The sequence below is a fragment of the Micromesistius poutassou genome (genome assembly GCF_964030765.1).
Source record: "Micromesistius poutassou genome assembly, chromosome: 21".
NCBI classification, from domain to species: Eukaryota; Metazoa; Chordata; class Actinopteri; order Gadiformes; family Gadidae; genus Micromesistius; species Micromesistius poutassou.
In genome coordinates, this window is record NC_140291.1 from 8,358,241 (window position 1) to 8,384,632 (window position 26,392).

A 26,392-nucleotide genomic window follows, 5' to 3' on the forward strand; every position below is an offset into this window, starting at 1 on the left:
CTGAAACATTGAGACCCTTTGTGATAACCAGGTCTAGAGTGTGCCCCTTACAATGAGTAGCCTCTTTCACATGTTGAGACATTTCAAATGTGTCAAAAATGGTAAAAAGTTTTTTTGCACACATTAAAATCATCAGTGTGAAAATTGAAGTCACCAGTTATAATTCATCTTCAATACAACTCAAAATGTTCCACGTGTTCCCAGAACTGAATGAGGGATCCCATTGAGTGAGTGTTGAGGTGGTGGCTGTGACGAATCCATGTTCACAAAGACTCAGTTTACCTCATACTGTGAGTGCACTGCTCATCGCCTTGCAACAGGTGGTGTGTGTGTGTGTGTGTGTGTGTGTGTGTGTGTGTGTGTGTGTGTGTGTGTGTGTGTGTGTGTGTGTGTGTGTGTGTGTGTGTGTGTGTGTGTGTGTGTGTGTGTGTGTGTGTGTGTGTGTGTGTGTGTGTCATACTTGTATAGAAAAACATGTGTAACGCATTATACGTCAGCTGTTTTCATCACCAGTCCTTTTTCCTGTTCATTTTCTGATGCACAAAATATTATAAACCAGGTAGAAAAAAAATTCTGTGCTGGTGTGTATTTGCATGGCAGAAGGTCAGATATTTTAAACATAACTGCTCAAGGAAAGAGTATTTTCTAATCATCTTAACTGTCTTTTGAAACCCAAGTTACCATTTCCTTGATGTCTGATTTCCTCAACTTTCCAGACCTGTGGGTCTGGTCTCTTGTGTATTACTGAGTACATGTACATACTGACCTTACATTCCGTGTGTTGTCAGACTCCCTGGCAGAGAGCCTCAGGGTGGCGCAGGCCCTGCTTTCCCCAAGGAGACCAGCCAGCAGCAAGCAGGCCGACAAGAACCAGGAGAGCCACCGACGCATCTTCAAGAAGGTCAGGAGCCTCTTCCTCTCTGTCCATCCCAGTGCCATCCCCCTCTTCAGCAACACGGCTCACCAACTCAAATATACTTTATTCCCCCTCCATCATCTCAATGAGATGTTTTAGACTTTACGTCACGTCTTTATTTTCACCTTTAACTTCGACTCCTATCAGGTCACATTAAATAACCTTCACTGTCGTTTTTAAAATACGTTTGGAATCCCAGCTGTAATGGCTGGTTCACTTGCTATTTACAGCAAAACTAATCTGCAGACTCTAGTACACTATCATGGCTTTTTTCGTTTTAGCCATTTTCCCAAAATAGGAAAGTGTATACGCAAGCACACACGCACGCAAGTACGCACAGACCACACCCCACACCCCTACCTTGCTTCTGCTTTACTAAAAACGTACTGTACTGAACCGTGACCGTTATATGAACCTAACTGTGAATTTTGTGAACTGTTCCACCCCTATAGTGCACTGATACTGCATTTTTTAAAGAGTTTTGTGCTATTTCGAGCTTGGGTGTTTCGTCTCCCAGTTGAAAATGACAGTGGGCGAATAAATGGACTTGGCCTCTCTAACGGAGGTGGGGAGATTAGTCCAGAGTGCAGGTGCAGCAGAGCTGAAGGCCCGTCCATGGGAGGCAGACCAACTACAGCTCGGTGCGTGTGGATGGAGAGCAGAGGTAGACAAGAACTGCTCTGCCTCCTCTGGCTTATTTATGGAATGGACCCCATGGGAGAGAGGAAACGAAACGCTGCTTCTGTTTAACTAATCAGCCCATTGAGCTCTGGTTCTTACATTTGCTAGCCAGGGGAAAGGCCCCAACCTCCAGTGGCAGGGCCCCCTCCTCCAGGGGAAGGGCCCCGTCCTCCAGTGGAAGGGCCTTGTCCTTCAGTGGAAGGGCCCCATCCTGAAGCCCCCTTGCTGGAGCCTCAGACCTGAGCATCTGGGATCATGTTGGGCTGTACTGGTTTTTAATCCAGCTTTTTCTTTGGTAGGCTAAGTTGCTGGGCATTTAGACAGGTGGAAATGATTCCCCAGATCATGTAAATTAAACTCCCAATGGGAAGAGTACACTGTGGAGCTGTTTTTGGGAAGAAGAATCTAGGCTGATGTTTCTGGTCTGCTGAGTGGATCGGTCTGCTGAGTCAGTCACCTGGTTGCTTGAATGTAATTAGAATTTCTGCTTCATTCTGACTAGGGATGTCACGATACCAGAAATTTAGTAGTCGATACCAATACCAGTGAAATTCCACGATTCTCGATACCCAATTCGATACCACGGTCAAAAACAAAACAATAAATCCCATGTACTTTATTTATTAAAAACATTTAAACATTACAAAAAACAGTGGCACTGGCATGTAGCCTTGAAGTAATGAATAAAAATAAACCACTATTAACATTACAAAAAAAGAACAGTGGCATGTAGCGTTCAAGTAATAATAAATAAATAAAAATACGCGCTGAAAGCAGGCAGTCATGCAGCTATGCGGCTTGCGTTTACACTTGCGTGCATGGCGGGGTTTAAAACATAACTTCCAACCTAATATTAAGTAATATAACGCAGGTGCGCAAGGCAGCCACAGGAGACGCCAACATTGTTTTCAACCGCTCGGTACCGCGCCGTATTAATTACCAAGTTTTGAAAAGAAAAAGTATTTGAAGCGAATAAGCAATGCTGTTTTTGATTTGTTTATTTGGTTTTGAACTAATAGTTTTGGATGCATGCATCGGCTTTGAGTTGGTTTGTTTACTTTGAAATTGCATACGCTCGCAACGCACACGCACGCACACATTCACCGCCGCACCCACTACAACCTGCCGATCTTCAATCAAAACAACATCAAGTAAGTGATGCCGAACGCAGTCGTACCATGCGTGTTTAGAAGCGCAACATTGAAACGGGTCCCGTCTGAAACTGTCACGCGGCGCAGCGTTCCAAACGCAAACTACTTCCAGACACGACTCTTGCTATTCTTTTTATCGACGAGTCAAGGCGGAGCCGTCGCACTCGCTGCAGCTGCAGTTGCCGTCTTCCATGTTCCCGTGTAGGTGTATATGCTGTCCACGTGACGTCTGGAGGAATTGCATCTTCGGTACCTACGGTACTAAGAAAAACGAGTACTGTCACATTTTTTGAATTTTGGTATCTGCTTGATACCGAAGTATCGGTTCTCGTGACATCCCTAGTGTGACTGCTATTGATTATGTGTGTACTTTTATTGAGTATATGCACTTTATTTGTACAGTGTCCTTGGGTACCTTGAAAGGTGCTTTTAAAATACAATTTATATTTATTAACTCCCTCTTTAGGCTTATTAGCCCCTCTCTGCTCTCCTGGCAGCTCCTCTGGCCACCGGCTCCCCTCCTCAGCCAGCTCTCCCCTCCTCTCCCCATCAGTCTGTCTGTGCGTCGGTCCCGCAGTGCTCCTCGTTTTGGTCTTTCATTATGAGCCACCCAGGGGACCACTGACCGCACGTTTGGCAACAGCCGAATAGACGGGGAGCAAATGGGGGGTGGGTGTGTTTGTATGTGTACCATGCTGTTTGATCACTCCTGAATAGTGATGCCATATTTTACTGTCAGACTGGAATCCCTCCTAACTTCTCTCCCTGTCCATCGCCCCGTCCTTTGATCTGTCTTTCCCTCTTTAAATCATTCTTTCATCCATTCCCTCTCTGTCTCCCTCTCTCTTGTCCACACTCTCCCTCTCCCGTTCTCTTGTCCATTCCCTCTCTGTCTCTCTCTCTCCAGTTATCTTATCCATTCCCTCTGTCTCCCTCTCTCCCGTTCTCTTGTCCATTCCCTCTTGGTCTCCCTCTCTCCCGTTCTCTTGTCCATTCCCTCTTGGTCTCCCTCTCTCCCGTTCTCTTGTCCATTTCCTCTTGGTCTCCCTCTCTCCTGTTCTCTTGTCCATTCCCTCTGTCTCCCTCTTTCCCGTTCTCTTGTCCATTTCCTGTGTCTCCTTTTCTCTCCCGTTCTCTTGTTCAGTCCCCAATTCTGTCTTTCTGTGTGTCTCTCTTCCCCTTGTTTAATGAAATTCCAAAGAGCTTTATTGGCATGGAAATAAATCTGATAACTTAATGTAAATATATGTACATTGCCAAAGCATATATAATAACCATGTACTATTAAAAGTTAATGGGAAAATATAAATTCCAAGTACTATAGAAAAAACTAAGGTAATGGTCAGGATAAGAGTCAATTACTCAAACTTTTCCAGAATACTAAACCTCTCCAAAACACCAGTTTTTCCTCAAATGGGTTTATTGTTGTTTTTTTTTTTTTTTTTTTTTCTACACCTAAGTGTTAACGGCACTTGCCTACAAGTGCCGTTAAATGCCAAAGGAACACGGAAGATGGCAGCTGCAGCGAGTGCGACAGCTCCGCCTCGACTCGTCGTGTGTGTGTGTTGCGAGCATATGCGATTTCAAAGTATCAAACCAACTCAAAGCAGATGCATGCATCTAAAACTATTTGTTCAAAACCAAATAAACAAATCAAAAACAGCGTTGCTTATTCGCTTCAAATTCTTTTTTTTTTCAAAACTTGGGAATTAATATGGCACATTACCGAGCGGTTGAAAACAATGTTGGCGTCTCCTGCAGCTGCCTTGCGCACCTGTGTTATATTACTTAATATTACGTTGGAAGTTATGTTTTAAACCCCGCCATGCACGCAAGTGTAAACGCGAGCTGCATGACTGCCTGCTTCCAGCACGTATTACTGTTTTTTGACATTTGTAATTTTTTTAAATCAATTAGTGTATGTTGAAGTACATGGATTTATTGTTTTGTTTGTTTTTTACCATGGTATCGAATTGGGTATCGAGCATTGTGGAATTTCAATGGTATTGGTATCGACTACTAAATGTCTGGTATCGTGACATCCCTACTCTGGCTTGAAGTAGGATTAGGGTAACCATCTTCCCTTTAGCTCTGCTGAGATTAATGTCCTTTGGTATGAGTCCCAAAACTCACATTCTTGGGCACAAAGGAAGAGTCACCTCTGAAGAATTTAAGTGTCTCAACAACCTCTCTCCAAAATTCTTGTATTTTTGAACAGGACCATAGACAATGGAAAAGCGTCCCTTTGTGTCTTTCACATTTGGTACCTACATCAGGAATATTACCATTGAAACGATTCAAAACCTCTGGAGTGATATACAGCCTCATGGACCATTTAAATTGTAACGGTCTGAAACCTGAATTAGTTGTTTGTGATTGGGCACAAATAGTTTGCCATTCAGACCTAGTTATCTCCTCCCCTAAGTCTGCACACCAAGCAAGTCTCTTGTCCTCAGATGTCTCTGGTGACCCAGATGACAAAATCTTCAATCTAAAATATGGAAATCTTGGACATCATAGTCTTCTCTGGTGAGAACTTACCACAATATTTTCTACTGCTGAGAGGTTTTTGGGGCTTTATAAACAAAGTCTCTGACTTGTAGGTATTTATAGAAATGTTTAGCAGGTATGTCAATTTTTTTCTGATATCTCCAAATGACATGAGAACATCCTCCTGAAAGAGATCTCCTATTTGGCCAATACCTTTGTCTGCCCATAGTTTGAAGCTCTTGTCTTTTGCCCCTGGAGGAAAATTGTTGTTTCCCCAAATGGGTGTGAACTGTGAAAGCTTTAGGGAAACTTTTAGGTAGCTATGAACTATGCACATGAAGAGTTATGTTAGCTGATGATTCTCCTTCCATGGTCACCCCTGAGAAGGATGAACTGGGCCTAAACCAGAAGGAGGTTGTCCAAAGCTGGCATGCCCAGTAGTACCATTTGAGATTGTGGAGTTTCAAACCTCCCCTCTCATATGGCAAATGTTACATTAGTAGTTAATGCTGAGGAGAGGGTTCTGTTCACTTTCACACTCTGTACTCTATTGGTAAGAAAAGAAGCATACCAGTGAATTAAATATGGATTCAGTTCCAACTGTACCTCTTTGACACTAGTATATCAGACTGAATTGTATTGAAAGCTTAAGAAAAGTCTAAGAACAGCACCCTTGCATAATTTTCATTAGACAGATCTAGGTGTTTAGTGATTAAGTGGACCAGTGTGACAACCGCATCTTCCGTACCGCAACCTTTTTTTTATAAGCAAACTGACAGGGATCGACTTTGTCTTTGGTTATACTAACAAGATGTTGTAACAGTATTCTTTCAAGTGATTTCATAGTCACTGAAGTGAGGGCTATGGGTCTATAATCCTTATGTTCTTTTGGACATAGGACTTTGGGTAGTGGTTTTATGTGTGAGGTTTTCCAAGACAGAGGAATTGTGTGTGTGTCTACAGAGGTTTGAAATATTGGTTGCCACACTGGAGCCAACTCGGATGCAAAATTCTTGAGGAGAAAAGCACTGCACTCGTCCAGCCCATTAGCTTTCCTTGTGTTAGTACACTGAAACACTTTTCTGACATCCTCTTCAGTGATGGTAATTCTGTCTGAGGGGGCAGGTGTTACAGCCTTCAGTATTTCAGTGCACTTTGAGGAATTGTTCAATGATTCGAATCTGGCAAAGAAGGTGTTTAGGTCATTAGCTAAGCCAAATTCATTGTCTGTCACAATAGGTTTGGTTGGAGATGACATTCCTGTCATAGATTTCATCTATCCCATGCCTTTTTGTTATTATTGGCATTAAACGTGTCTTCTAGACGCTGTCTATGTGCCAGATTTGTCTCATTTCGTTTTTTAGCTTTTTTTTCTGATAATTTGAGTGCACCAAAATCTTTGTTTATGAAGGCTGTTTTCCTTTCATGTATTACTACATGTGCTAGCACCTTTCTTTGAGTGGATGCAGAGACGTTATCTAGGTTGTTCAATTGGTCCTCAGCTGAACTTATACAGGATTCTGCGCCACTTAGTCTTTCAGAGATGGAGTCTAAGGCTTCTTTGATCCCGTGACTTGAGGTGATATCTTCTTGGAGCTTGGCAGAGAAGTCTTGATATTGTTATCTATTCTTGCTACATTCATACATGATGGCTGTATGCTGAACCTACTTTGCATCTTCGTGATTTATACCACATAAATTGTAGTTTTAAAAAAAACATGGAAAAAAGGTAATCGTAAATAATTATTGCAGTGAAGTGGTTTGTTACCCCACAAGTATGTACAATGTACCTATCCTATCCTATGGCTATCACAGCCTAAAAACAGCAACGCCACCTTCAACAGACCCAGGCTCTGTTTGCTGCGGGAGGTGCATTAGAAGTGCTGGCCTGTTCGTCATCTGGGAACAGGCTCACAGCGAAGACAGACAGAACAGCAGTTTGTTTTTAGAGCGTGCCTCATCATGCCGAAAAGATTTCTATCATAATCCTCCAGTTTGAAATGGAGACTGCATATCGTTTTACCTTTTGTCATTTCAATACCGGGTCTTCTCCAATTGTAGGGTTGTTTATCGCCCGCAGCCATCGTTTGCAACGCTCACTGTCTCTCACTGGCAAAACGTGAAAACTTACTTTCTGTCCCTTCCTAGACTTTTCGGTGCAACTGGGTACCAAACAACTATTGGCCATTTTTGCATTTGAAAAAACGAGAGCAGAAGTCTAAACTAGTCAACGTATCATGGGGATATGTTTACACAAAGTGTGCGCGCGGCCGCTACCACTCACGCATGTGGTCCTCCCCCCTCCAAACCGAAACAGGACGTCGGGGCAGCGAGCGCAATGCATTGTTGTAGTTGGAGGATGAGCCAGAGAGACCATAAACACTTTCTGCCTTTTCTCAGGCTAGGATGAACCGATTTAAATTTTTTTTGCACATTTATAATACATATTATTTACTTCATAAACCTTCATATGTCCACCGGTGAACTATTTTTTAAGTACTTGTCTGAAAATCCAACACAACCTTGGCAAAGTCCTCCAGGTCAAATTAGGATTTATACGTAACAAAACAAAGTTGGTCTTTTCATAACCTCTTACTCAGGATATGCATATACTTTCATTGCCTTGGAACATTTTGCGTTATTAGTCTGTATGTTGGTTATCACAATATTATTCACTTGGTCTATTTTTTGTTATCTCTAAACATTTACAAGTAGCTCCAATCATCAACAATGCCCAATGTATTTTTATTTTGCTTGTATATATGTGATATATATTTATATAAACAAGGTACACTTAAAGCTAGAGTAGGCAATTGAAAGAAACCAGCCGGAGTAAGCTAGATTTTGAGTATCCATCCTAAAACATCCCACCCTACGTTCAGGCCTCCCTCTAAATCCACAAACTCATGAATAGCTCTTACAATACGTCTGCCTGGCCTTGTGAAGAACTGTGAGTGCTGGGTAGATGGGGAGTAGAGCTGCACCATGTGAGGAAAAAATATTCAGTTCTGATGTATTAAGTTTATTATAAGTGTAATATTAACATTCATATTATCAATTTATTTAAACATCAATACCTAATAATTGAATCCTTTTTAAAATACTGCTTATTTTAGAAAAAAACTAACAAAAAAAAAACGGTCAATCTACAGACCCTTGTGTTATGATATGATTGGAAAAGGACAACGTGGGACAAAGTTTGAATATATGGAACATTATTCATAGTTGAATATTAATAGAGGTCCAGAAAACAGACGCTCGAGCGACTAGTAGGTAGGCAGACAAGCCCATCGGTTCATTTGGGCCAAGTTTAATGATTGGACGGTCACAGATACTGGATTTATTTATCTTATTGTCAGCGTATTCGTGTGATCGATTGCTGTTGGGATGTAAAGAGAATTTCAACAAATATGACAGTTGTCTACACTAGTTTTAATAATCAGCCATGACTAATGGTGGTTAATGTCCAGGACAAGTAAAGGGAGCTATTATCCCATTGATAAATACCTGCTATCTACCAAATGACGATTAAAATAACTCAGTGGGCCTACTCTGCCATCCATGTCAAATAAGGAGACCACATGAAGAGTGGACTGTCTGTCCTTGAAGTCCTGGACACAGATGATAAACCAAACGGGATGCGTCTACATGTAGGACTCTCACTATCTCTGCCGTCGCTTCCTCTTTGGCCTTCCCTGGAATGATTTAGTACAATGCTTGCTGCTGGTTATAGGGGCATTTTTCTAGATTAGAGTATTGTGTAATTGACTTTGTGTTTTAGTCTCCTACCAAGGCGGTCTACAATGCCAGACACTGGGCCGTGGACACTGAAGAGGACGCCCCCCCAGTGGTGTCTTTGCCACGATCACAGACCAACACCGTAAGTACACATGTGCTGCACAAATTCAAACACATGTTCACCGTAACATTGAACAGGGGCTGTTACCTCGTAAAGACCCGAGTGCGAACTGCAGAAACAAAAAGGATTTATTCATATCAATTCAAAAACAAACACGTACTTGCATTTGGATGGGAAGCCAGTACACAGAATGAGGGGGAATGATTCAGGCCCCCCTACACAGGACTGAGGCTTCAGTTCTAAACAAAAGCCGCCCAGGTTAGGGGATTGGATAGTTGATGGAAAGAGACCAGGACCCAAAACACCATTTGGGGGGGGGGGGGGGGGGGGGTGTGTGTGTGTGTGAGTGACATGAACCAAGAACGAGTCAATATTCTTCTATTGGTTAATTGCACGTATTAATACATGAGCTGTTTATTTGATCGAGTTTGAGAAGTGGTAAGTGTGTATCTATGATTCATTTAAAAGTGTTTGCGGCAGCCAGGATTGGAGAAAGGCTGCTTGGGTAAGAGCAAGTGATTCTCCCTGCAAATCTACTGCAAAATGACTTGTGCGTGGTAATGATGTGATGGAATATTTTAACACACTAACCTTCAAACAAACATGTTTACAGCTCTTTGCTCAGGATGAAACCCAACTCGTCTTCGAGATGTACGTGTTCTAACACATTTTTAGTCAATGAAATGTTAACACAACAGTATATATTTGACCATTTAATTTTTGTAATTTTAGGGAGCTTCCCTTGCCGTCTTAGAGAAATCACCACTGGTAGACAGCCCAGTTCCTTCGCTTATAGTTGTTTTCTAGTGAGAATATCATCAGCCACACTGCCGAGAGAACTTGAGTGAGAGCCACAAGTGAGTGACAAGTGTCAAAGTAACGTTGCATAATATCTTCTACATCACCCATCAACTGATGGGAGATGGACCAGATAAATATTAAAACGTTGTTGTGACCCCTCTCCCAAACCAGTTTATGCCAGCTGTTTGGCAGCTTAATTGTGATTGCACTTCCTGTAGATGTGGTGTTCATGACAATGAAGATTTAAAGCTGACATATTATGGTGTTTTCCCAACAAGTAAACATAGTATATGAGTTCCAGAAAAATACCTTTTAGGGAAAAATATCTTGCCTACTGCTATTACTCTCTGTTTCTGTCCCTTCAGAATGTGCTATTTATGGTGTCTGTAGCTATAATGCAAATGAGCTGCTGCGCATTGACCAATGAGCTGTCAGAGTGAACCACAGCATGGAGGAGAAGTGATTGTTGCGGACTCCCGGAGCTCTATATAATATAATATAATAATAATAATATTATAGGTATCTATATAATATCTAATATCAGGGCCAAAAGCTATGTGCGCCTCGGATGATATTATGAATCATAAAGACTGCGTCTAACGTCTCTGGTACTTCCACCACAAGTAAAGTAGTGGGGATTATCTCGGCCATGGTTGAGAAGATTTGGGGGAAAGGAACTTTGGCTTTGAAGTCTGGATTAAACCGCGACATGGAGGAGAAGGGATTGTACTCCCGGAGCTGAGCTGCCGGACTGCCGCCAAAGCTCCCCCGCCGGAGCCGGTCTCTGACTGCCGGACTCCCTCCCAGGCAGTCACATCTATTTTTGTATGGAATCTCCCTGCTTCTGAAATGCGCGAACATCTCCGCCCAGCACTCGTCCACTGGTCCAAAAAATCGTATCTATGCTCTGATTGGAGGGGGATGGGGAAGTGGGTGGTAATATGCGCCCCCCTCCTACGCAGGAGGGGGCAACGAAACTGACTCGCTCGTTTGGTAACTGTAGGCGGGGTACTTTCAGAAATGCATATCTCACTTAAAAAACCATGTACAGACTTATTTCAAAGTTTGTATGCGATTGGCAGCACCAGAGAGCCAAAACAACACCCCAAATCCCAGGAAAAGTGTTGTTTTCATAATATGTCCCCTTTAAGGGATGCGTTGTGTTCCTCCAGGTGGTGGCTTCGGGCTCCACCAAGGACTCCAGCTCCTCCAGCTCCCAGAAGGACGATGGGCTCTTCAAAGCCCCCCCGCCGCCCCCCAGGGTCACCAAGTCCACCACTATCCCCACAGAGCCCTACCAGGACATGGTCACTGCACTCAAGTGTCGCAAGGAGCACAAAGAGGTACCAGGGAACTTGGACACATGCACACGGGGACGCAAACACACACACACAGACACACAAAAACAGGGAAGCAGACACGGACACACAGACACACACACTGCGCTAGAATCTTTATTTGTTGATGAATAATTAATGTTACAGGATAATAATGTTGAAGTGTTATATTGCATGGTTCCAGAATGGGCGGTTCTATTCTGTTTTTCTGTGGTACAACACATACTTTGTTTTTTTAATATGGCCATAAACCCAATTTTGTTCTCGCTCTCTCTTGCTCTCCTCGTTCTCTCTTCTGCTCTTATTAAGTAGATTCTCATCTTGCAATCCATTATCCATCTCCCTTCATCCCGGGCTGCGCCTGGGTCTCTCTCTCTCTTGGTTGCCATGGAGTTAACGGATCATTTCATAAATTCTGTCTCTCTCTCTCTGGCGCTCTCTCTCTGGCTCTCTCTCCGTGTCTGTGTGTGTCTCGCTCTCTCGCTCTCTGGTTCTCTCTCTCTGGCTCTCTGGCTCTCTCTCTCTCTCTCTCTCTCTGGCTCTCTCTGGCTCTGGCACGCTTGCTCTCGCTCTGGCTCATTTCCGCGAATGTTGTCTTCGCGACTTGTGTCCCTGAATTCTATGACCCATCACATGTCAACTACTGGATTAATTGCCTTGCATCTCAATTGCTTAGATGCATCTTTCGATGAGGAATGTCAAAGTTTTAACGTGCACACACACACAGTCTTTCTCTGTTTCTCTCCTCCTGTGTCTTTGTTTCTCCACTTGTCTTTCCCTCCCCCTCTCTGCTTCTCCCTTTTTCTCCCTCTCCTACTCTGCCTCTGTCCCTCTCTTGATTCAAAATACCTTTAATGGCATTGTAAAATCAAGGTATTTCCCTTCTTTCCCTCTAGCTGTTCACGGTGGTGCAACACGTGAAGCACTTCAACGATGTGGTGGAGTTTGGGGAGAACCAGGAGTTCACGGATGACTTTGAGTACCTGGCCACAGGTCTCAAGAGCGGACAGCCCCTGAACACACGCTGCCTTAGGTCAGCCCACCAGCAAAGTTCTCCTGTGGAACCTTCCCTCGTCTCACCCATACGGCCTAGTCCACTGGGGAACCTTCCCTCTTCTCACCCATACGGCCTAGTCCACTGGGGAACCTTCCCTCGTCTCACCCGTAGGGCAGCCCAGTCCACTGGGGAACTGTGTTCCTCGGGTTCAGGGGAGCAGTGTCCTGGGTTTGGGGGATAGTGTAGTGGTGAGGGTGATGGAGTCCTACCCCAGAGGGTTCTGGCTTTGATCCATATGTGACTGTAGGGTACCGTGGCTTGTCCATCATTTAACGCTATCCTCCCAGAATGATAATGTTGTCGTACCTTTTGTAGTTAATTCGCTGTAATGGGATGTTTTTTATGTGATATACATTTGATGTTTTAAAGGCTCAAACAGAAAATATAGTTTTAGAACTTTTTCCGCTCAAAGCATACGCCCGCTTCGAGACAGAAGTGTCCAAAGCCCCAAACGGCCCTGAGCCCGTGGTCCAAGCGTGTGTTTGTGTGTTCCTGCTCCAGTGTCATCAGCCTGGCCATGCGCTGCGCCATGCCCAGCTTCAGGATGCACCTCAGGGCCCGGGGCAAGGTGGCACAGGTCTTCAACACCCTCAACGACGCTCCACAGCAGCCGGTAAAGGAGCCTCCTCTTTCCCACAGCTGGCCCACCATGCTAACCTGCTGCTGTTATTAGGCTAACATTAGCATGGGCGCTGCGTGAAAACAGCTGTTAGGGGGTCAGTTGATCTCATACAGCATGCTATATGAGACATTCTGATTCATGCCCTATAGCATGAATCAAAATCAGTTTGGTTGCCAGTTATGAACTTGTTATACGTCACTTTTTCTGGAATGGTGGAATTAAGGTAACCAAACTCAAACCATACAGGATATTACATGAAGTCATTGTTTACATACAATATATCAACTATTAAAACTGCAACGATTGTGCTTGTAAATGTTAATTAACTTCTCCTTCTGCGATGCTCTTCAACAAGCCGTGGAAGGTTCATCAGAGTGTTAAGGAGGAGCACAGGGAATTACGCAGGCACAATACTTTGGTCTGTCTCTCTCCACTAGAACCTGGCTCTGTGCACGGCCTCCCTCATGTACATCCTGAGCAGGGACCGTCTCAACATGGACCTGGACCGCTCCTGCCTGGACCTGATGATCCGCCTGCTGGAGCTAGACCTGGACCAGGGGGGCGGGGCCACCACAGACTCCGCCTCCCAGCTCAGCACCAGGGAGATGGCCAAGGTGAAGGAGAAGATCCGCAAGCTGTGCGACATGGTGCACAACAAGCATCTGGACCTGGAGAACATCACCGTGAGTCATGGAGGTCTGAGGGTCTTCTGAGGGTTCTCCTGTGGGACCAGAGCTTCATACAGAGGGAATCCAGTAGAACAGGCTAGAAGGTCTGGAACCAGAGCTTCATACAGAGGGGATCCAGTAGAACAGGCTAGAAGGTCTAGAACCAGAGCTTCATACAGAGGGGATCCAGTAGAACAGGCTAGAAGGTCTGGAACCAGAGCTTCATACAGAGGGGATCCAGTAGAACAGGCTAGAAGGTCTGGAATCAGAGCTTCAAAAAGAGGCGAACCATTACAACCATAAGGTCCCATAGCAGGATTAGAAGGTTGCTTCAATACCATTTAGTACTTTAGGAGATCTCTAGCCAAAACAAATTGTACTTTTATTTATTGGATACAGAATCAGTATTTTTCCACCATGAGAAAGACAGGTTTTCTCATGGTAGTCTCGTTCTGCTTTTCTGTTGTTACAAACTACATGCTGGCATAATGAATTCACCTCTACAGAGGAACAACATTTATTCCACGGCCTCCCATAAGCATTATAATTGTTATTTATGTAAATGAGTAAATTAATAATAATAATAATAATCATAGCAGATTGCTTTCCGAGTCATTTGATGGTTTTTGCCTTTTCAACATACTGCTGCTAGTTATTAACAAAATAAATGACTGAATATGCATAACTACGTAATTCTGTCTCTCCTGTTGGTTTTCTTTGTTCACCTCATTTTGTCTGTACCTCCCCTGCGTCTCTCTCCTGCTCATTCCTTCCCCTCTCTCTACCTTCTGTCTTTACCTCTGTTCCTCCGCATCTCTGCTGCTGACCATCGTGTTGTTTCTCTGTGGGTGGATGTTCTCACTCTACCTCTCTCTCGCCACACAGACGGGCCATCTAGCCATGGAGACTCTGCTGTCGCTCACCTCTAAGAGGGCAGGGGACTGGTTCAAAGAGGAGCTACGGCTGCTGGGAGGACTGGACCATATAGTGGACAAAGGTAGTTGGCATTGGCCACATTCAATGACTTTCATTTTGAAAGAACACTACACTGTAGACTACAATGTACTTTCCATTGGATTTCATCTCCCGGTTTCTATTTAGCTTCATCTCTATATCCTCTGTCTCTTTCCCTCCCAGTGAAAGAGTGTGTGAACAACCTGAGTCAGGAGGATGACAAGGAGCAGCTGGTGTCCTCTCTGTGGGGGGCCGAGCGCTGTCTTCGGGTGCTGGACAGTGTAAGGCTCACACCAGTCACAACACGCATGCATACTTATTTTATACTCAGGAAACGAAACCATTAAGGGCCAATATTCAGACCCATGCAAACAAACAGACGCAGAAACGACCCCTGGAGGTCCGGCCTCTAACGTCAACCAGTGTTGATCTAAAATGCCATCAATGTGAAGTAGCTGGAGTCGGCTTTCTGGACAGGACATGGACATGGTGTTATCATGTGAGTTAGAAACCCATGAACATGTGTGTCTAGCCTCGTATTGCTGTGTTGTTTGTTGATCGGAAACATGCGACATGCAGCAATTTAATGTTTTTTGTTGGGAGTTCTCAAGGAAAACATATTTTTGTTCCTCTCACTACCCTCAGTGTGGTAGATGTTTCTTGTCGTTCAAACCCAGACTCCTAGCTTGTGTTGTCCAAATGTACCTAAAGGGGCGTGTCTCTACCAACCCATATCACAGCAATGAATGCCCTGTGAGTTGGTTTTGGTGAAAAAAAATGCTCTGGTGCTCCTGTTTCACACTGTTCTAGTGTGGTGGAGGAGGTGGGCCGGGATGAACGACCTGATTTTGACTCTTATTCATGACATGCAAATGACTCGCCTATTGGCTAACAGCACTGTCCGTCACAGTAATAAAACCAATTCAAATTACAGAGAGACACAGAGAGAGGGAGAACGAGAGAGGGAGGAGAGAGAGAGAGAACCACTGGGCTCCTTGTGGTTTTCTGGTTGATTGAAGAAGAGCCGCCTCGGGGTACCGATCGGTGCACGGTGGCTTGTCCCCGCGGTCGCCGTGCCTCAGTCGCCGTACACTGGCCGAGCTCCCAGACTCGGGCGGTGCACTCCCGTGGGCGATTGAATACAATACGGCAGCCTGTGCACGGCAGCCGCAATGTACGGCGGAGCTCAGCTCTGGCCGCCGTGGTGCCCCGAGGCGGCTCTTCTTTCTGTATTCAATCGCTGTGCCCAGGCCGCCGTGCCCAGGCCGCCGTGCCCGAGCCGCGTAAATGTTGAAATAGTGGTAATGTCCGATTCAACCTATCCTATCCAATCCTCAACTCTTGTTTCTTGGCCAAGAGATGCAACTCAATTCTGTCTTCCCGTGGGCCATCGCAAGCCAAGGTGGGCGAGGCCATGAATACTAATTCACCAACTGACGTCAGTTGGTGAGGCTTTTCTGATTCAATCGTTTATGCATCTATTTTGTTTCATTTGCTAATGCAGTCAATCGAGGTAGAAGAACATTTTCACGTTCAGCATGCATATGCAACTCCGAGTGACCTATCGTATTTCAAAAGGAACAAGTACTAAACAGTTTCTCGGGGAATGAGACCTTTAAAGCTGTGGGCTCATTCTCTTCTTGGCATCCATTTTGATCTTCTGTGATGTCCTCCTTTGCAGGTGACGGTGCAAAACCCAGAGAATCAGGGCTATCTGATAGCCTACAAGGACTCATCGCTCATCATTTCTTCTGCCAAGTAAGTGAGCACACACCGCACAAACGCATATCAAAATGTTTTCTGTAATCAATCTTCAGCCTTGCTGGCTCTTGTGTGCAAAGAGTGAATGTGCTGGGGGAGGAGTTAGGCATGGTCTGGTCTCTGGAGGTCCCACCCTTTGATTTGAGAGGGTGGGTTGTCCCATGTTCCTCAGTGTTTGAACTCCAAGGATGACCTCACTTGGTCCAGACTTTCCCACTCCACGGTCCAAAACTCCCAGAGAGAAGTTAGTGTCAAACCTCTGCAGGGGCCCCAATTGAGAGCATCTCAGTAGACCTCTCAGAACACAGACGTGAGAAGACTCTGACCCCCCAGGATACAGTCTGATCCTCCCTGTCACCACCTTGGGACAACAGCACCTGAGGAGGAACTGCTAGCTCCTGGCCTCAGGCCACCAGACTGTTGTATGATCTTCTTCACTGAGTAGAGAATGTTATTCCTAACACACTGGCACCTGACATTATTTTATCTTCTGATGGCATAGCTGGATATTGATGATGGAGCCGGTATTGCTGCTGTTTGCTGTTTGTGATGATTACATTTTGATTTATCGTCTGGTGTGTTCTATTTTATGTTTCATAGTTGGCCTTAGCCTCGTCTCTTATCATATCATTGGCTAGGAAGACTTGTTAAGATATTGCTCATGCAATAAATAAAAACAAATGTTTGCAACAACAAAGTAATATCTGCCTCTTGGAATGAATCGCCTTCCCTTCACCTGCCATTTTACCAACATGACATCCCCATTGTGCGCCCCTACAGTCCTACATTAACTTCCTCATCCCCCTGCCTTGCTCCAGGGCACTGTGGAGCTGCGAGGCCATGGTCCAGCGCTACAGCCGGCAGGTGAACCGGGCGCGCTGCTCCGACGGCACCTCGCTGCCCTTCTGCTCCAACAGCAACGTGGGCAAGGCAGTGGAGGACTGCATGAGGGCCATCATCGGGGTGCTAGTCAACCTCACACACGACAACGGTGGGTCAAGGAGACTGGGACCGCTGGGAGGGTGTGGACCAGTACAGGACAGGGAGACCACTGGGAGGGTGTGGACCAGTACAGGACAGGGAGACCACTGGGAGGGTGTGGACCAGTACAGGACTGGGAGTCTGGGTGGTCGTGGCTTCTCTTAAACACCCCTTACCCATATTATTTGTCTGAATACTTTGTTGTGCTGATTCTTCCAAAAAGCATTTACCGTGCGCACACTCTTGCCGTGAATGTAAGCAAATAATATATTCTCTCTGTCTGTCTGTGTCTCTTGCCCCCTCGCTCTCTCTCTCTCTCTCTCTTCCCCCCCCCCCCCCCCCCCCAGAATGGGGAAGCACTAAGACAGGGGAGCAGCAGGATCTGATGATCACTGCTCTGAACTGTGTCCTCAGAGTCCCTCAGTTCCTGCCTCAGGAAAAGAGGTTTGACATCAGAGTCCTGGTAGGTACACACACTCAGGCTTACACGTACACATTTCTAAGACCATACAAACACACACACATCCACACACTAAGGATGTTCCTCACGGCTAGTTGCCCTGAAAGTTAACCGGACGTTTTTTGAATGACTAGTATCAAAAACAGAAAATGCCTAGAAGTCTATCAACATTGAGCACCCTACAATATCAGAGGCCGAACATGGTCTGAGAGATCATGGATCATTAAGACCATGTGGTCGGACTGAACTGATTGACATTCCAACCCAGTGCCTCCGTAGCGACTAGGACAGCTGTGGTTATTATTCTAATGAATATCTAATTAAAACCCCTTAAAACAGGTCCTCTAACTGCAGTTACTGAATGGCGAATAGCGCTGCTGACACGTTGTTTAATGCTGGTTAATTAGCTCTATTAACAGCATGGTCTAATTCATGATTATTCCCATCATTAGTTCATGGTGTGTGCTTGCCGTTTATATTGCAATGCTTTCCTCAGAGAGACTAGAACGTGTGCGACTATTCAGAACGGGGGGTCTAGGACCAGCTGGTGTCTCTCGGGTCAGGAACATCACCAGAGCGTGTGGGTCTAGGACCCGCTGGTGTCTGTAGTCAGGAACATCCCTAGACCGTGTGGACACAGTGTCTATCTGGTGGACTGTGTTTTCTGCACATTAGTTCCCCTCATTAGTTTCGCGTGCTTGGTAGGACATGGCCGTGGCATCTTTTTCAGTGGAATAAATTAACTCTAACCACTTTATAAATGAAAGATGTATTCTGTCCATTTATTGTTCATATTGGCTAACATTTGAATGTCTGAAACGCATAGCTGAATTAAACGAATGTTCTTGCATGGCTTTAATCATGGAGTGATTAGCATATCCCTGGCTTGGCCAGCCTCAAGTCATAATGTTTATATCCAGCACGCCCACACTCACAGATGGACCGCTACTGTTCTATGTTATGCAACGCAAATGTGTGTTATGCTATGCTAAATTGTACTTTGTCCTGTATGGTTTTGTTCTTTGCCATCTCACGTTCAGTTTGTTCATGCTATTCTATGTTTCCGGCATGCAAAGGTACACTATTACATGAAAAATCCCAGCCTGTTTAGCTCTGTTGAACTGAGTTGAACCATGCTATGTGTTGGTGGTGCTGCTTGGTCCTCATGTTCCTCCGTCCCCTCAGGGTCTGGGCCTGCTGATCAACCTGGTGGAGTACAGCGCCAGGAACAAGCACTGTCTGATGGAGATGGACGTGGAGGTGGAGGTGAGCCTGGGGCTTGAAGACCTTACTGTCCTGCCCAACGCACAGCCCCCCGACACCAAGACCCTCTGCTCCCTCAACGCAATCGCCGCCCTCGTACAGGTGGGTGTGTGTGTGTGTGTGTGTCACAAGGATGGATTTAAGAAAGTGTTTGTGTCTGGGGAGAATACATTAAGTACATTGTCATGTAGCTCCAGTAAGCCTGGTTCTCTCTTAAGAACACAGTAGATGTGTTGACTGTTTGTCAGACGCTCTCACTGACTTTTCTCAAGGGACATGGAGGGAGTGATGGCACCAGATGACCTTTCACTCCCAGCCTTGGGCACTGGAGTTCATTGGAGTTCAGTTACTCAGTTGAATGAACCCACTTATGCCCCTTTTCCACAGACAGTACCACCTCGACTTGGCCCGCCTTTTTTTGCATTTCCATCGCCAAAAAAAGTACCTGGTACCTTTTTTTAGTAGCATCTCCGTTGAGGTTCCAAGAGAGCTGAGCTGGTACTTTTGTGTGACGTAAACAGGCTGCTGGCCACTGATTGGCCAGCGGCTACAAACGGGAATAATCACACGAAATTAAGTTGTGTCCGGCGTGGCTGGAGTCCATGGATCCGATCCCGAGGGGGACGCGGATCAGTGTTTTGCAGTGTGTGTCACTCCTTTCCCGGGGCTAGTGTTAGGCTGCGCGTGGTTATGTGTGTCCAGTGTGGTTGTGTGTGTCCGGCGTGGCTGGAGCCCACGGACCCACTCCCGAGGGGGACACGGATCGTCGTGTGTGACGTTCCTTTCCCGGGGCTCGAGTTTCACCTCCATCAACTTTACCGTATGACAACAATAGACGCGCACTTATTGTGTTTTTATTTTTTTATTTTATTTCCCGTCATACCCTAACCATAATCAGGAAATAGTCTTGATCAGATTTCCCGGGAATCCCATCTCCCGGGATTAAACCCTAATGACGACCCGCCCACATTGAAGAGGTTCTTTTCTATGACCCGCCCACGATGAAGAGGTACTTTTTTAGATGGAAACACGGCGTGCCTGGAACCAAACCAAGTCGTGCTGCGCAAAGTCGTGGCGAGTTGAGCTGGTACGGTCGGTGGAAAAGCGGCATTAGGTGTGACTGACTAATTCCATCAGAGTATTGCGCTATACCAGGCGCGTGCCGTCCATATGGGCAGGTGGGGCGGCAAACTACTTGCAAAAGCATGCTCCCAAAAAAATAGTTTGTAAATCATTGCTATCTATAGTTTCTGTAGCGAACACAGCTCAACTATCTATAGTTTCTGTAGGCTTTCTGACTATTTTTGGTCTGTTGACATCAAATTTTGGTTGATGGTGGTGGGCAGCGATTCTAGCTGAGTTTAACGTCTCATGCAATGTTGGGGCAGCTCAGCAATCGCGTTCCTCCATATGTTTATCACATAACCCTGCATGCAGGCTTCAATAAGGATTTCAATCCGCGCTAACAGTGGATCCCCCGTTCCCCCCCTTGTCCGTTCCATTTGGGAGACGCAGAGGTGAACTGTCCCCCGCGCCCCCCTTCCCTTTCTCCTTATCACACAGATTCTGTGCACGGCACCTCCTCAGGGAGCAGGGGCGCCTGCAGCCGGAGGGGGCGCCAATATGCCAATTCCACACACAGTGATATGATAGATAATAGAAAACCACTTTGCGGCACAGATGATTTTTTTTTTTTTTGCTTGTGTGCTCTTGCCGCCCCCCATGTGTCATGAAATAATGCTGCCCGTGCTTCTGAAACCTGTAGGCATCCTTCAGTGAGGCTCCTCCCCTTCCTGCTCCTCAATGATGAACTGGAAGTCACTTTGGGAAACAGCGTTATTAAAACAACCGAAAAATGACCTCATCTCCTCCCTCAGCTGTTCCTCGAGCGAGAGCGCGCCGCCCTCTTGGCTGAGTCGCAGACTGATGACCTCATCAAGGAGCCACCCAAGCCGGCACTGGACCAAAGCGGGGAGTGGCAGGAGGAGGGCGGTGAGATCCAGTGGGTCGCCAACGACAACGCCATCCAACCCACCACTGAGATCAGCAAGAAGGAGGAGGAGGAGAAGAAGAAGAAGGAGGAGGAGGAGGGGGAACTGGACCTCAATAAAGGTTACCACAGTTACTTATGCAAACATGAGGTTGTCCTCTGCAAACAGGAAGTTGGTTTATGCAAACAGGAAGGCCAGGATTTGCCAGGCCAGAGCGTAGTGGCTAGCATGTTGGACCTCCAGCCAGAGAGGCTCTGGGTTCAAAGCCCAATCCTAGAGTACGAGGCTCATTAAGAACACGTCTCTGGATCAAGGGTCTGCTCACTGACTCAAGGGCTTTATAGTCTACACACAAGTCTAAGGGCTTTGTTTCTGATACATGAATGTTTACAGCATGTAGACTGACTGACTCTCTCACCCCCTCTGGTCCTCAGCTCTGCTGCACGCAGGGAAGCACATGGAGGACAGCTTTGTGGCCTCCTACACTGCCTTGCTGCTCGGCTGCCTCTGCCAGGGCAGCCCGGTAAGACACCATTCTCCACGCACCTGTTCATGGACCTTTTAAAGGCCCCTGCGTTACACTCCAGTTGGGTTCAAATGTCTTGACAATCAAATGTCTGGCCTGAACATCGTGAGTCTAAACTAGTGATCGACTGATATATCGGTTGGCCGATATTATCGGCCGATATTTGCGGGTTTTTTTACGTGTATCGTATCGGCCGATTAGATATTTTTTCCCTGCATGATATACAGACAGTTCAATAAATAAATATATATATATAAGTTCCTTTTTTAAATTGAAACTTATAACACTTGTTATCATCATTGTGTCATTTTTATGATGTAAATTGAGGGAGCAAAAGCAGTATCGGCTTAGCCTGGAAATCCAGACCCACATCTAGAAAGCTGTAGGGTCTGGCAACGAGTAATGAAAATGGCCCAACTCGAGGGACGGCACCAAGCATGCATTTGAAAATATCACTGCACGCAATTGAATAACACTACGAGCAATTAGAAGAATTCAAGGGGTGATGTATCCAGACCAGATAGATAGATAGATAGATAGATACTTTTATTGACCAGCAGAGCTAACCAATAGATCAGACTCTTGCCGTATCCGGTCGGTAAAACAGCAACGCTTTTGGCCCGCCTATATCAGATACACTGACGTGATTGGTTAATGTTCTGGAGCAGGGCAATTGGGGAGTGAATATATTACTTGTTCCTAGAGTGACTCGCTGAGCAAATTCTAATTGTCCTCTCACGAGAACTCTGGATTTCCAGGGTAGTTTCGGCTCCAAATATCGGCTCAAGAAAATCTGTCATCGGTCATCGGCTAAGGCTAATGAAAAAATATCGATATCGGCCCTAAAAAATCCATATCGGTCGACCCCTAACCCAAGCAATGTGAGCTTAATGGGTGCCAGGTGTCTGACACTGCTCCTTCACGGAGCGGATCAGAGTGGATCCTGGCTCCTGTTCATTGAGGCCTCAGACCATCTGATCTATCCTCCACTCTGACGCTCCACATGCTCGACAACCCCAGGACTTTACTGAGCAGTTGGAATTTGTTAAAATTCTCTCCACTGTCTGGACAGCAGTGTCCTTGTTTATTAATGTTTGTTAGCTGCCAGGGAGCCCTGAGGGACAGCTGTTTCATCAGGAGTCAGGATCAATACCAGCAATGCTTTTCTCTCGTTACCTTTTCCCTCCATATTAACTTCCTCTCCTTGGTTTGTGTCTCTCCCTCCATTTCCCCTTCCTTTCCAGATGAATGTGACTACTGTGAGAGAGAACCTGCCTAAAGGTGACTTTTCCATCTTGACGGAGATGCTCAAAAAGTTCCTCAACTTCATGAACCTCACAGTAAGTTCCCTTATTCTCCAAGAGTCCATCTTGGCACCTCAATGAAACTTGATGCATCATTCTCTATTAGATTCCTGACTGAAACAGTTAGTGTGCTGGTTGAACCCAAGGCCTGAGTTACACTGACTGAGCCATTTCCATTGGTATCATATTTAGGGACCGTTTATCCTGCATATAAAACACTGCAGTTAACTAAAGCAGTTAACTATTTAAATAGAGCGTTTTTTTGTTTATGATGTCTCATCGTTCAGAAAAATACACTTCTGTAAAGGAACAATCTATCTCAAGATCGTGAATGCGGTCAATACATCTTTTAAGCTTTTAAATTGATTCTTTAAGAAGCATCTCATTCATTGAATCAAGACTGTGTGTGTGTGTGTGTGGTTGTGCTGTAACTGACTTATTGTGCCTTCTCTCTCCCCATCTCCCCTGTGTTCATTTTCTGTCTCTCCTTTCCTTATCTATCTCTCTCGCCCCCATTTGCTCGCTCTTTTATCTGTCTCTCCCCCTCTCTCTCTCTCTCTAGTGTGATATCGGCACAGCAGGACACAAGTCTATCTCCAAAGTAATCGATTACCTGGAGCACTGCTAGGTTGAAGCTGTCTCTCTCTCTCGTACACACACCCCATCCTCATCATCACTGTATACCTGTTAAAGCACTGACACACACACATACACACACACACACACACACCATAACCAATGATGGACTCAAATATTGTTGTACGACTTGCAGCTCAGTTGTATTCTGTTCAGTTTAATTGTGTTCACCCAGCCATGTTTTAAGGGTGACAGAACCATTTTCACATCAAGCTTTGGCTTCAGATTGAAGGTGAACTCCCTGTGCTGATGTCTCCTTCATGCTTAGTTGTCCTCAGCTCCTTTGATCAGACGGATGGTAGTGGCCCTTTATGCACTCAGCCGTCATCTGACGCCCCACGACTCATGTTTCCAGCAACTCTGCTGGAGCTGCCGTCCGCGACCCCTGACCCCATCTTGCTCTCCATTGATTGATTGGTTTAATCTTTTTTATCCTCTCTGCAATCTGTTGATCTGTCAATAGGGATGTATTTTATTAAGAGGTGCCCCCCCTGAGGTTTGGGCTGTGTGGGTTTGACTGTAGAATCTGGGCAGGTTGGAGGGGAAGGACATTTTTTTAATCACTTAAGAAAGATTTGCAAAAAAAACTACAAGCTTAATTAACAAACAACGAGCTTAATTAGAAAAAGACGTATCACATCCAGATGAATAAAGCGTCAGTAATGGTGGACATTTTACTTACTCTTCCAGTGGTAATTAACCCCCTTAATCTCAATCTACCTCTGCTATACGTTTTTTATATCTATTATTTATTTCTTGGTTGGTCACTCGTTCCATGTTGTAAAATTATTCCTTTAAGTCCTTCTTATTGCCCCCTTGTTGTTGTCTCCTACTCAAGACCTTAAAACAGCCAACATGTGGTCCCAGAATGTCACTGCATGGCTATTTAAAACCTTTTTTTACAAAAAACTGATTAATTTTGGAATATTTGAGAAATGTTGAATATCAGGTGAGGAACCATTCAAAATATTTGAGACAGACTGTGTTTCCATGGTTACAATATCCCTTTTGGTTTCCTAAGTGGTTTGATGTTTTTTATAGTAGTTTGGCCCCAACATTTATTTTACAACTGTTTCTCATTTCTCTCATACTGTCCATCTCCCACACAGGTATTGTGTTGACTTCTGACTCATCACCCTAATTTATTTTATTTCTGACTCTCCTGTCGTCCTCCTCCAAACACGAGACCCCCGACCCTCAGAGCCTCTCTTTGGTCCAAACAAAACCCAACAAACTCCTTGTGTTCCTTTAACATTAAAGAGCTTTATTCACATCTGGAGGAATTGAACAAGTTTGTACATACGTGTAAATAGGTTGCTTACGAAAAGAAAACAAAATCTAGACTAGTAGACTCTACTTTTCTGAATGGGACTCTATTTTTTATTTTATACAGCCGTTTTTCCCACGTGTCGTTTCAATAGACAGACAAGGTTCCCCAGAACCAACTGCAGAAAACATGTTTGTTGTTTGTATCAATTTCCAGAAAGATGTCTTTGGTTACATGTAAATCATTTTAAAAACAAATAAAAAATTGCTACTTTCAGTACATCCGCTACTTGTTTTATCTATTTTTATGCTGTTCTCGTTCGAGTCTAATTAAGCAATATCACACGAGAGGGAGTGCTGTTGTACTGTATATCAGCACGGCTGTGATTCGGTCGTAGGCACGAGGCCGCAGATAATCACACCGTGCTGATATACAGTACAACAGCACGACCTCGAGTGTGATATTGCTTTTATACAACAGTGCTACGAGCACATTTTATTAGTTAACAGTAATAAGAAACAAGAGATTATGATTTGTTTGTTTAGTAATCATTTATTCGGCTCCGCCAACAAAAATAGTTCCGCAACTGAAGGGAGACTAGGCTGTTGCCAGGCAACACATATACAGTACATAAACATTCAGGCTATTTAACAGCTGATGTAACGTTAGCTAATAACGGTTATTAGAACGCCCGTACAGCGGAGTGATTATGTCTGTGAAAAGTCCCAGTGCTGTTATACTGTATATCAGCACTATGGAATGTCTCGTTGTCCAATCAAATTGCTCGGTTGGGACCGGTCGGAACTAACTGTTGTATAAGGATCAATATATTCTGAGCAAATTGAACTTCCTATAAATTGTCAAGTGAACTTTTCTAATTACTTAGTTGCTCACAGTCTTATACTTTAAAAACCTAATCTAGCATCGTGAGGCCGTCTTGATGTTCAGGGTTGTGTTCCGGAGGTCATTTATTTTCTAATATGGACTTTCGGGCATTGCCTTTTATGGTTAAACTCTCAGACGATCAGAGTGAAGCCCAAAATACACTGGCACCACGGCACGCATTTAATAAGTGTCAAGTGCCGCCCCTAGCACCAATAGGAAGCGTCACGCTGCAGCGTGGTTGAGATTATGTTTTGAAAGCAGATCAACCAACATAGCTGGGGGGTATTCCATCAACCCAAGCTAAACCCAAAGCCGGGCTTATTTTGCTTAGCCTGGCTTCTTTCAGCTAGAGTTGCGTTCCATCAATGTGGCTTAAGGGAATCTCCGTTAACTAACCTGGTCGGGAGCAGGTTAACTGTCAGGCTAACTTCAGCGGTGTTTCAGAGAAATCCATCTGTCAGCAACATTTGTACCATCAGAAGGTTCCGCCAAGCCTAGTCCTCACAATTTTGTCATAAATGTACATATATGAAGTACAAACAGCGTATATTTTCACTAAGGGTCTAAGATTAAATGACGCAAATGAAATAATTCAATGAATTGCTATCTATTATTACTGTGGCTATTTGTTCAACACATTTTTACCGCATTATCAGTAATCAGCGACTGGGTGAATGGTCTAGCACAGTGGTTCTCAAACTTTTTACCAAGTACCACCTTAGAAATGATTTGGCTCTCCAAGTACCACCGGAATTAAAATAAAGTTTACAAAGAAGGCATTA

General features: G+C 44.9%; 1 protein-coding gene across 1 annotated transcript in view; it reads left to right on the forward strand.

The window, feature by feature from the left end:
• The window catches only part of LOC311367068 (wings apart-like protein homolog), a 37,600-nt gene extending 12,594 nt beyond the window's left edge, over positions 1 to 25,006 (forward strand). The window contains exons 4-19 of the mRNA XM_084485889.1: positions 789 to 901; positions 9,020 to 9,118; positions 11,071 to 11,241; positions 12,132 to 12,268; positions 12,794 to 12,905; positions 13,352 to 13,597; positions 14,468 to 14,579; positions 14,720 to 14,817; positions 16,218 to 16,294; positions 17,116 to 17,288; positions 17,626 to 17,741; positions 18,924 to 19,103; positions 20,879 to 21,113; positions 21,427 to 21,515; positions 22,763 to 22,858; positions 23,385 to 25,006. Coding sequence (XP_084342015.1) covers positions 789 to 901; positions 9,020 to 9,118; positions 11,071 to 11,241; positions 12,132 to 12,268; positions 12,794 to 12,905; positions 13,352 to 13,597; positions 14,468 to 14,579; positions 14,720 to 14,817; positions 16,218 to 16,294; positions 17,116 to 17,288; positions 17,626 to 17,741; positions 18,924 to 19,103; positions 20,879 to 21,113; positions 21,427 to 21,515; positions 22,763 to 22,858; positions 23,385 to 23,450 — 2,120 coding nt within the window. The 3' untranslated portion in view covers positions 23,451 to 25,006. The remainder of the gene's footprint in view (positions 1 to 788; positions 902 to 9,019; positions 9,119 to 11,070; positions 11,242 to 12,131; positions 12,269 to 12,793; positions 12,906 to 13,351; positions 13,598 to 14,467; positions 14,580 to 14,719; positions 14,818 to 16,217; positions 16,295 to 17,115; positions 17,289 to 17,625; positions 17,742 to 18,923; positions 19,104 to 20,878; positions 21,114 to 21,426; positions 21,516 to 22,762; positions 22,859 to 23,384) is intronic.
• Positions 25,007 to 26,392: the final 1,386 nt, after the last annotated feature.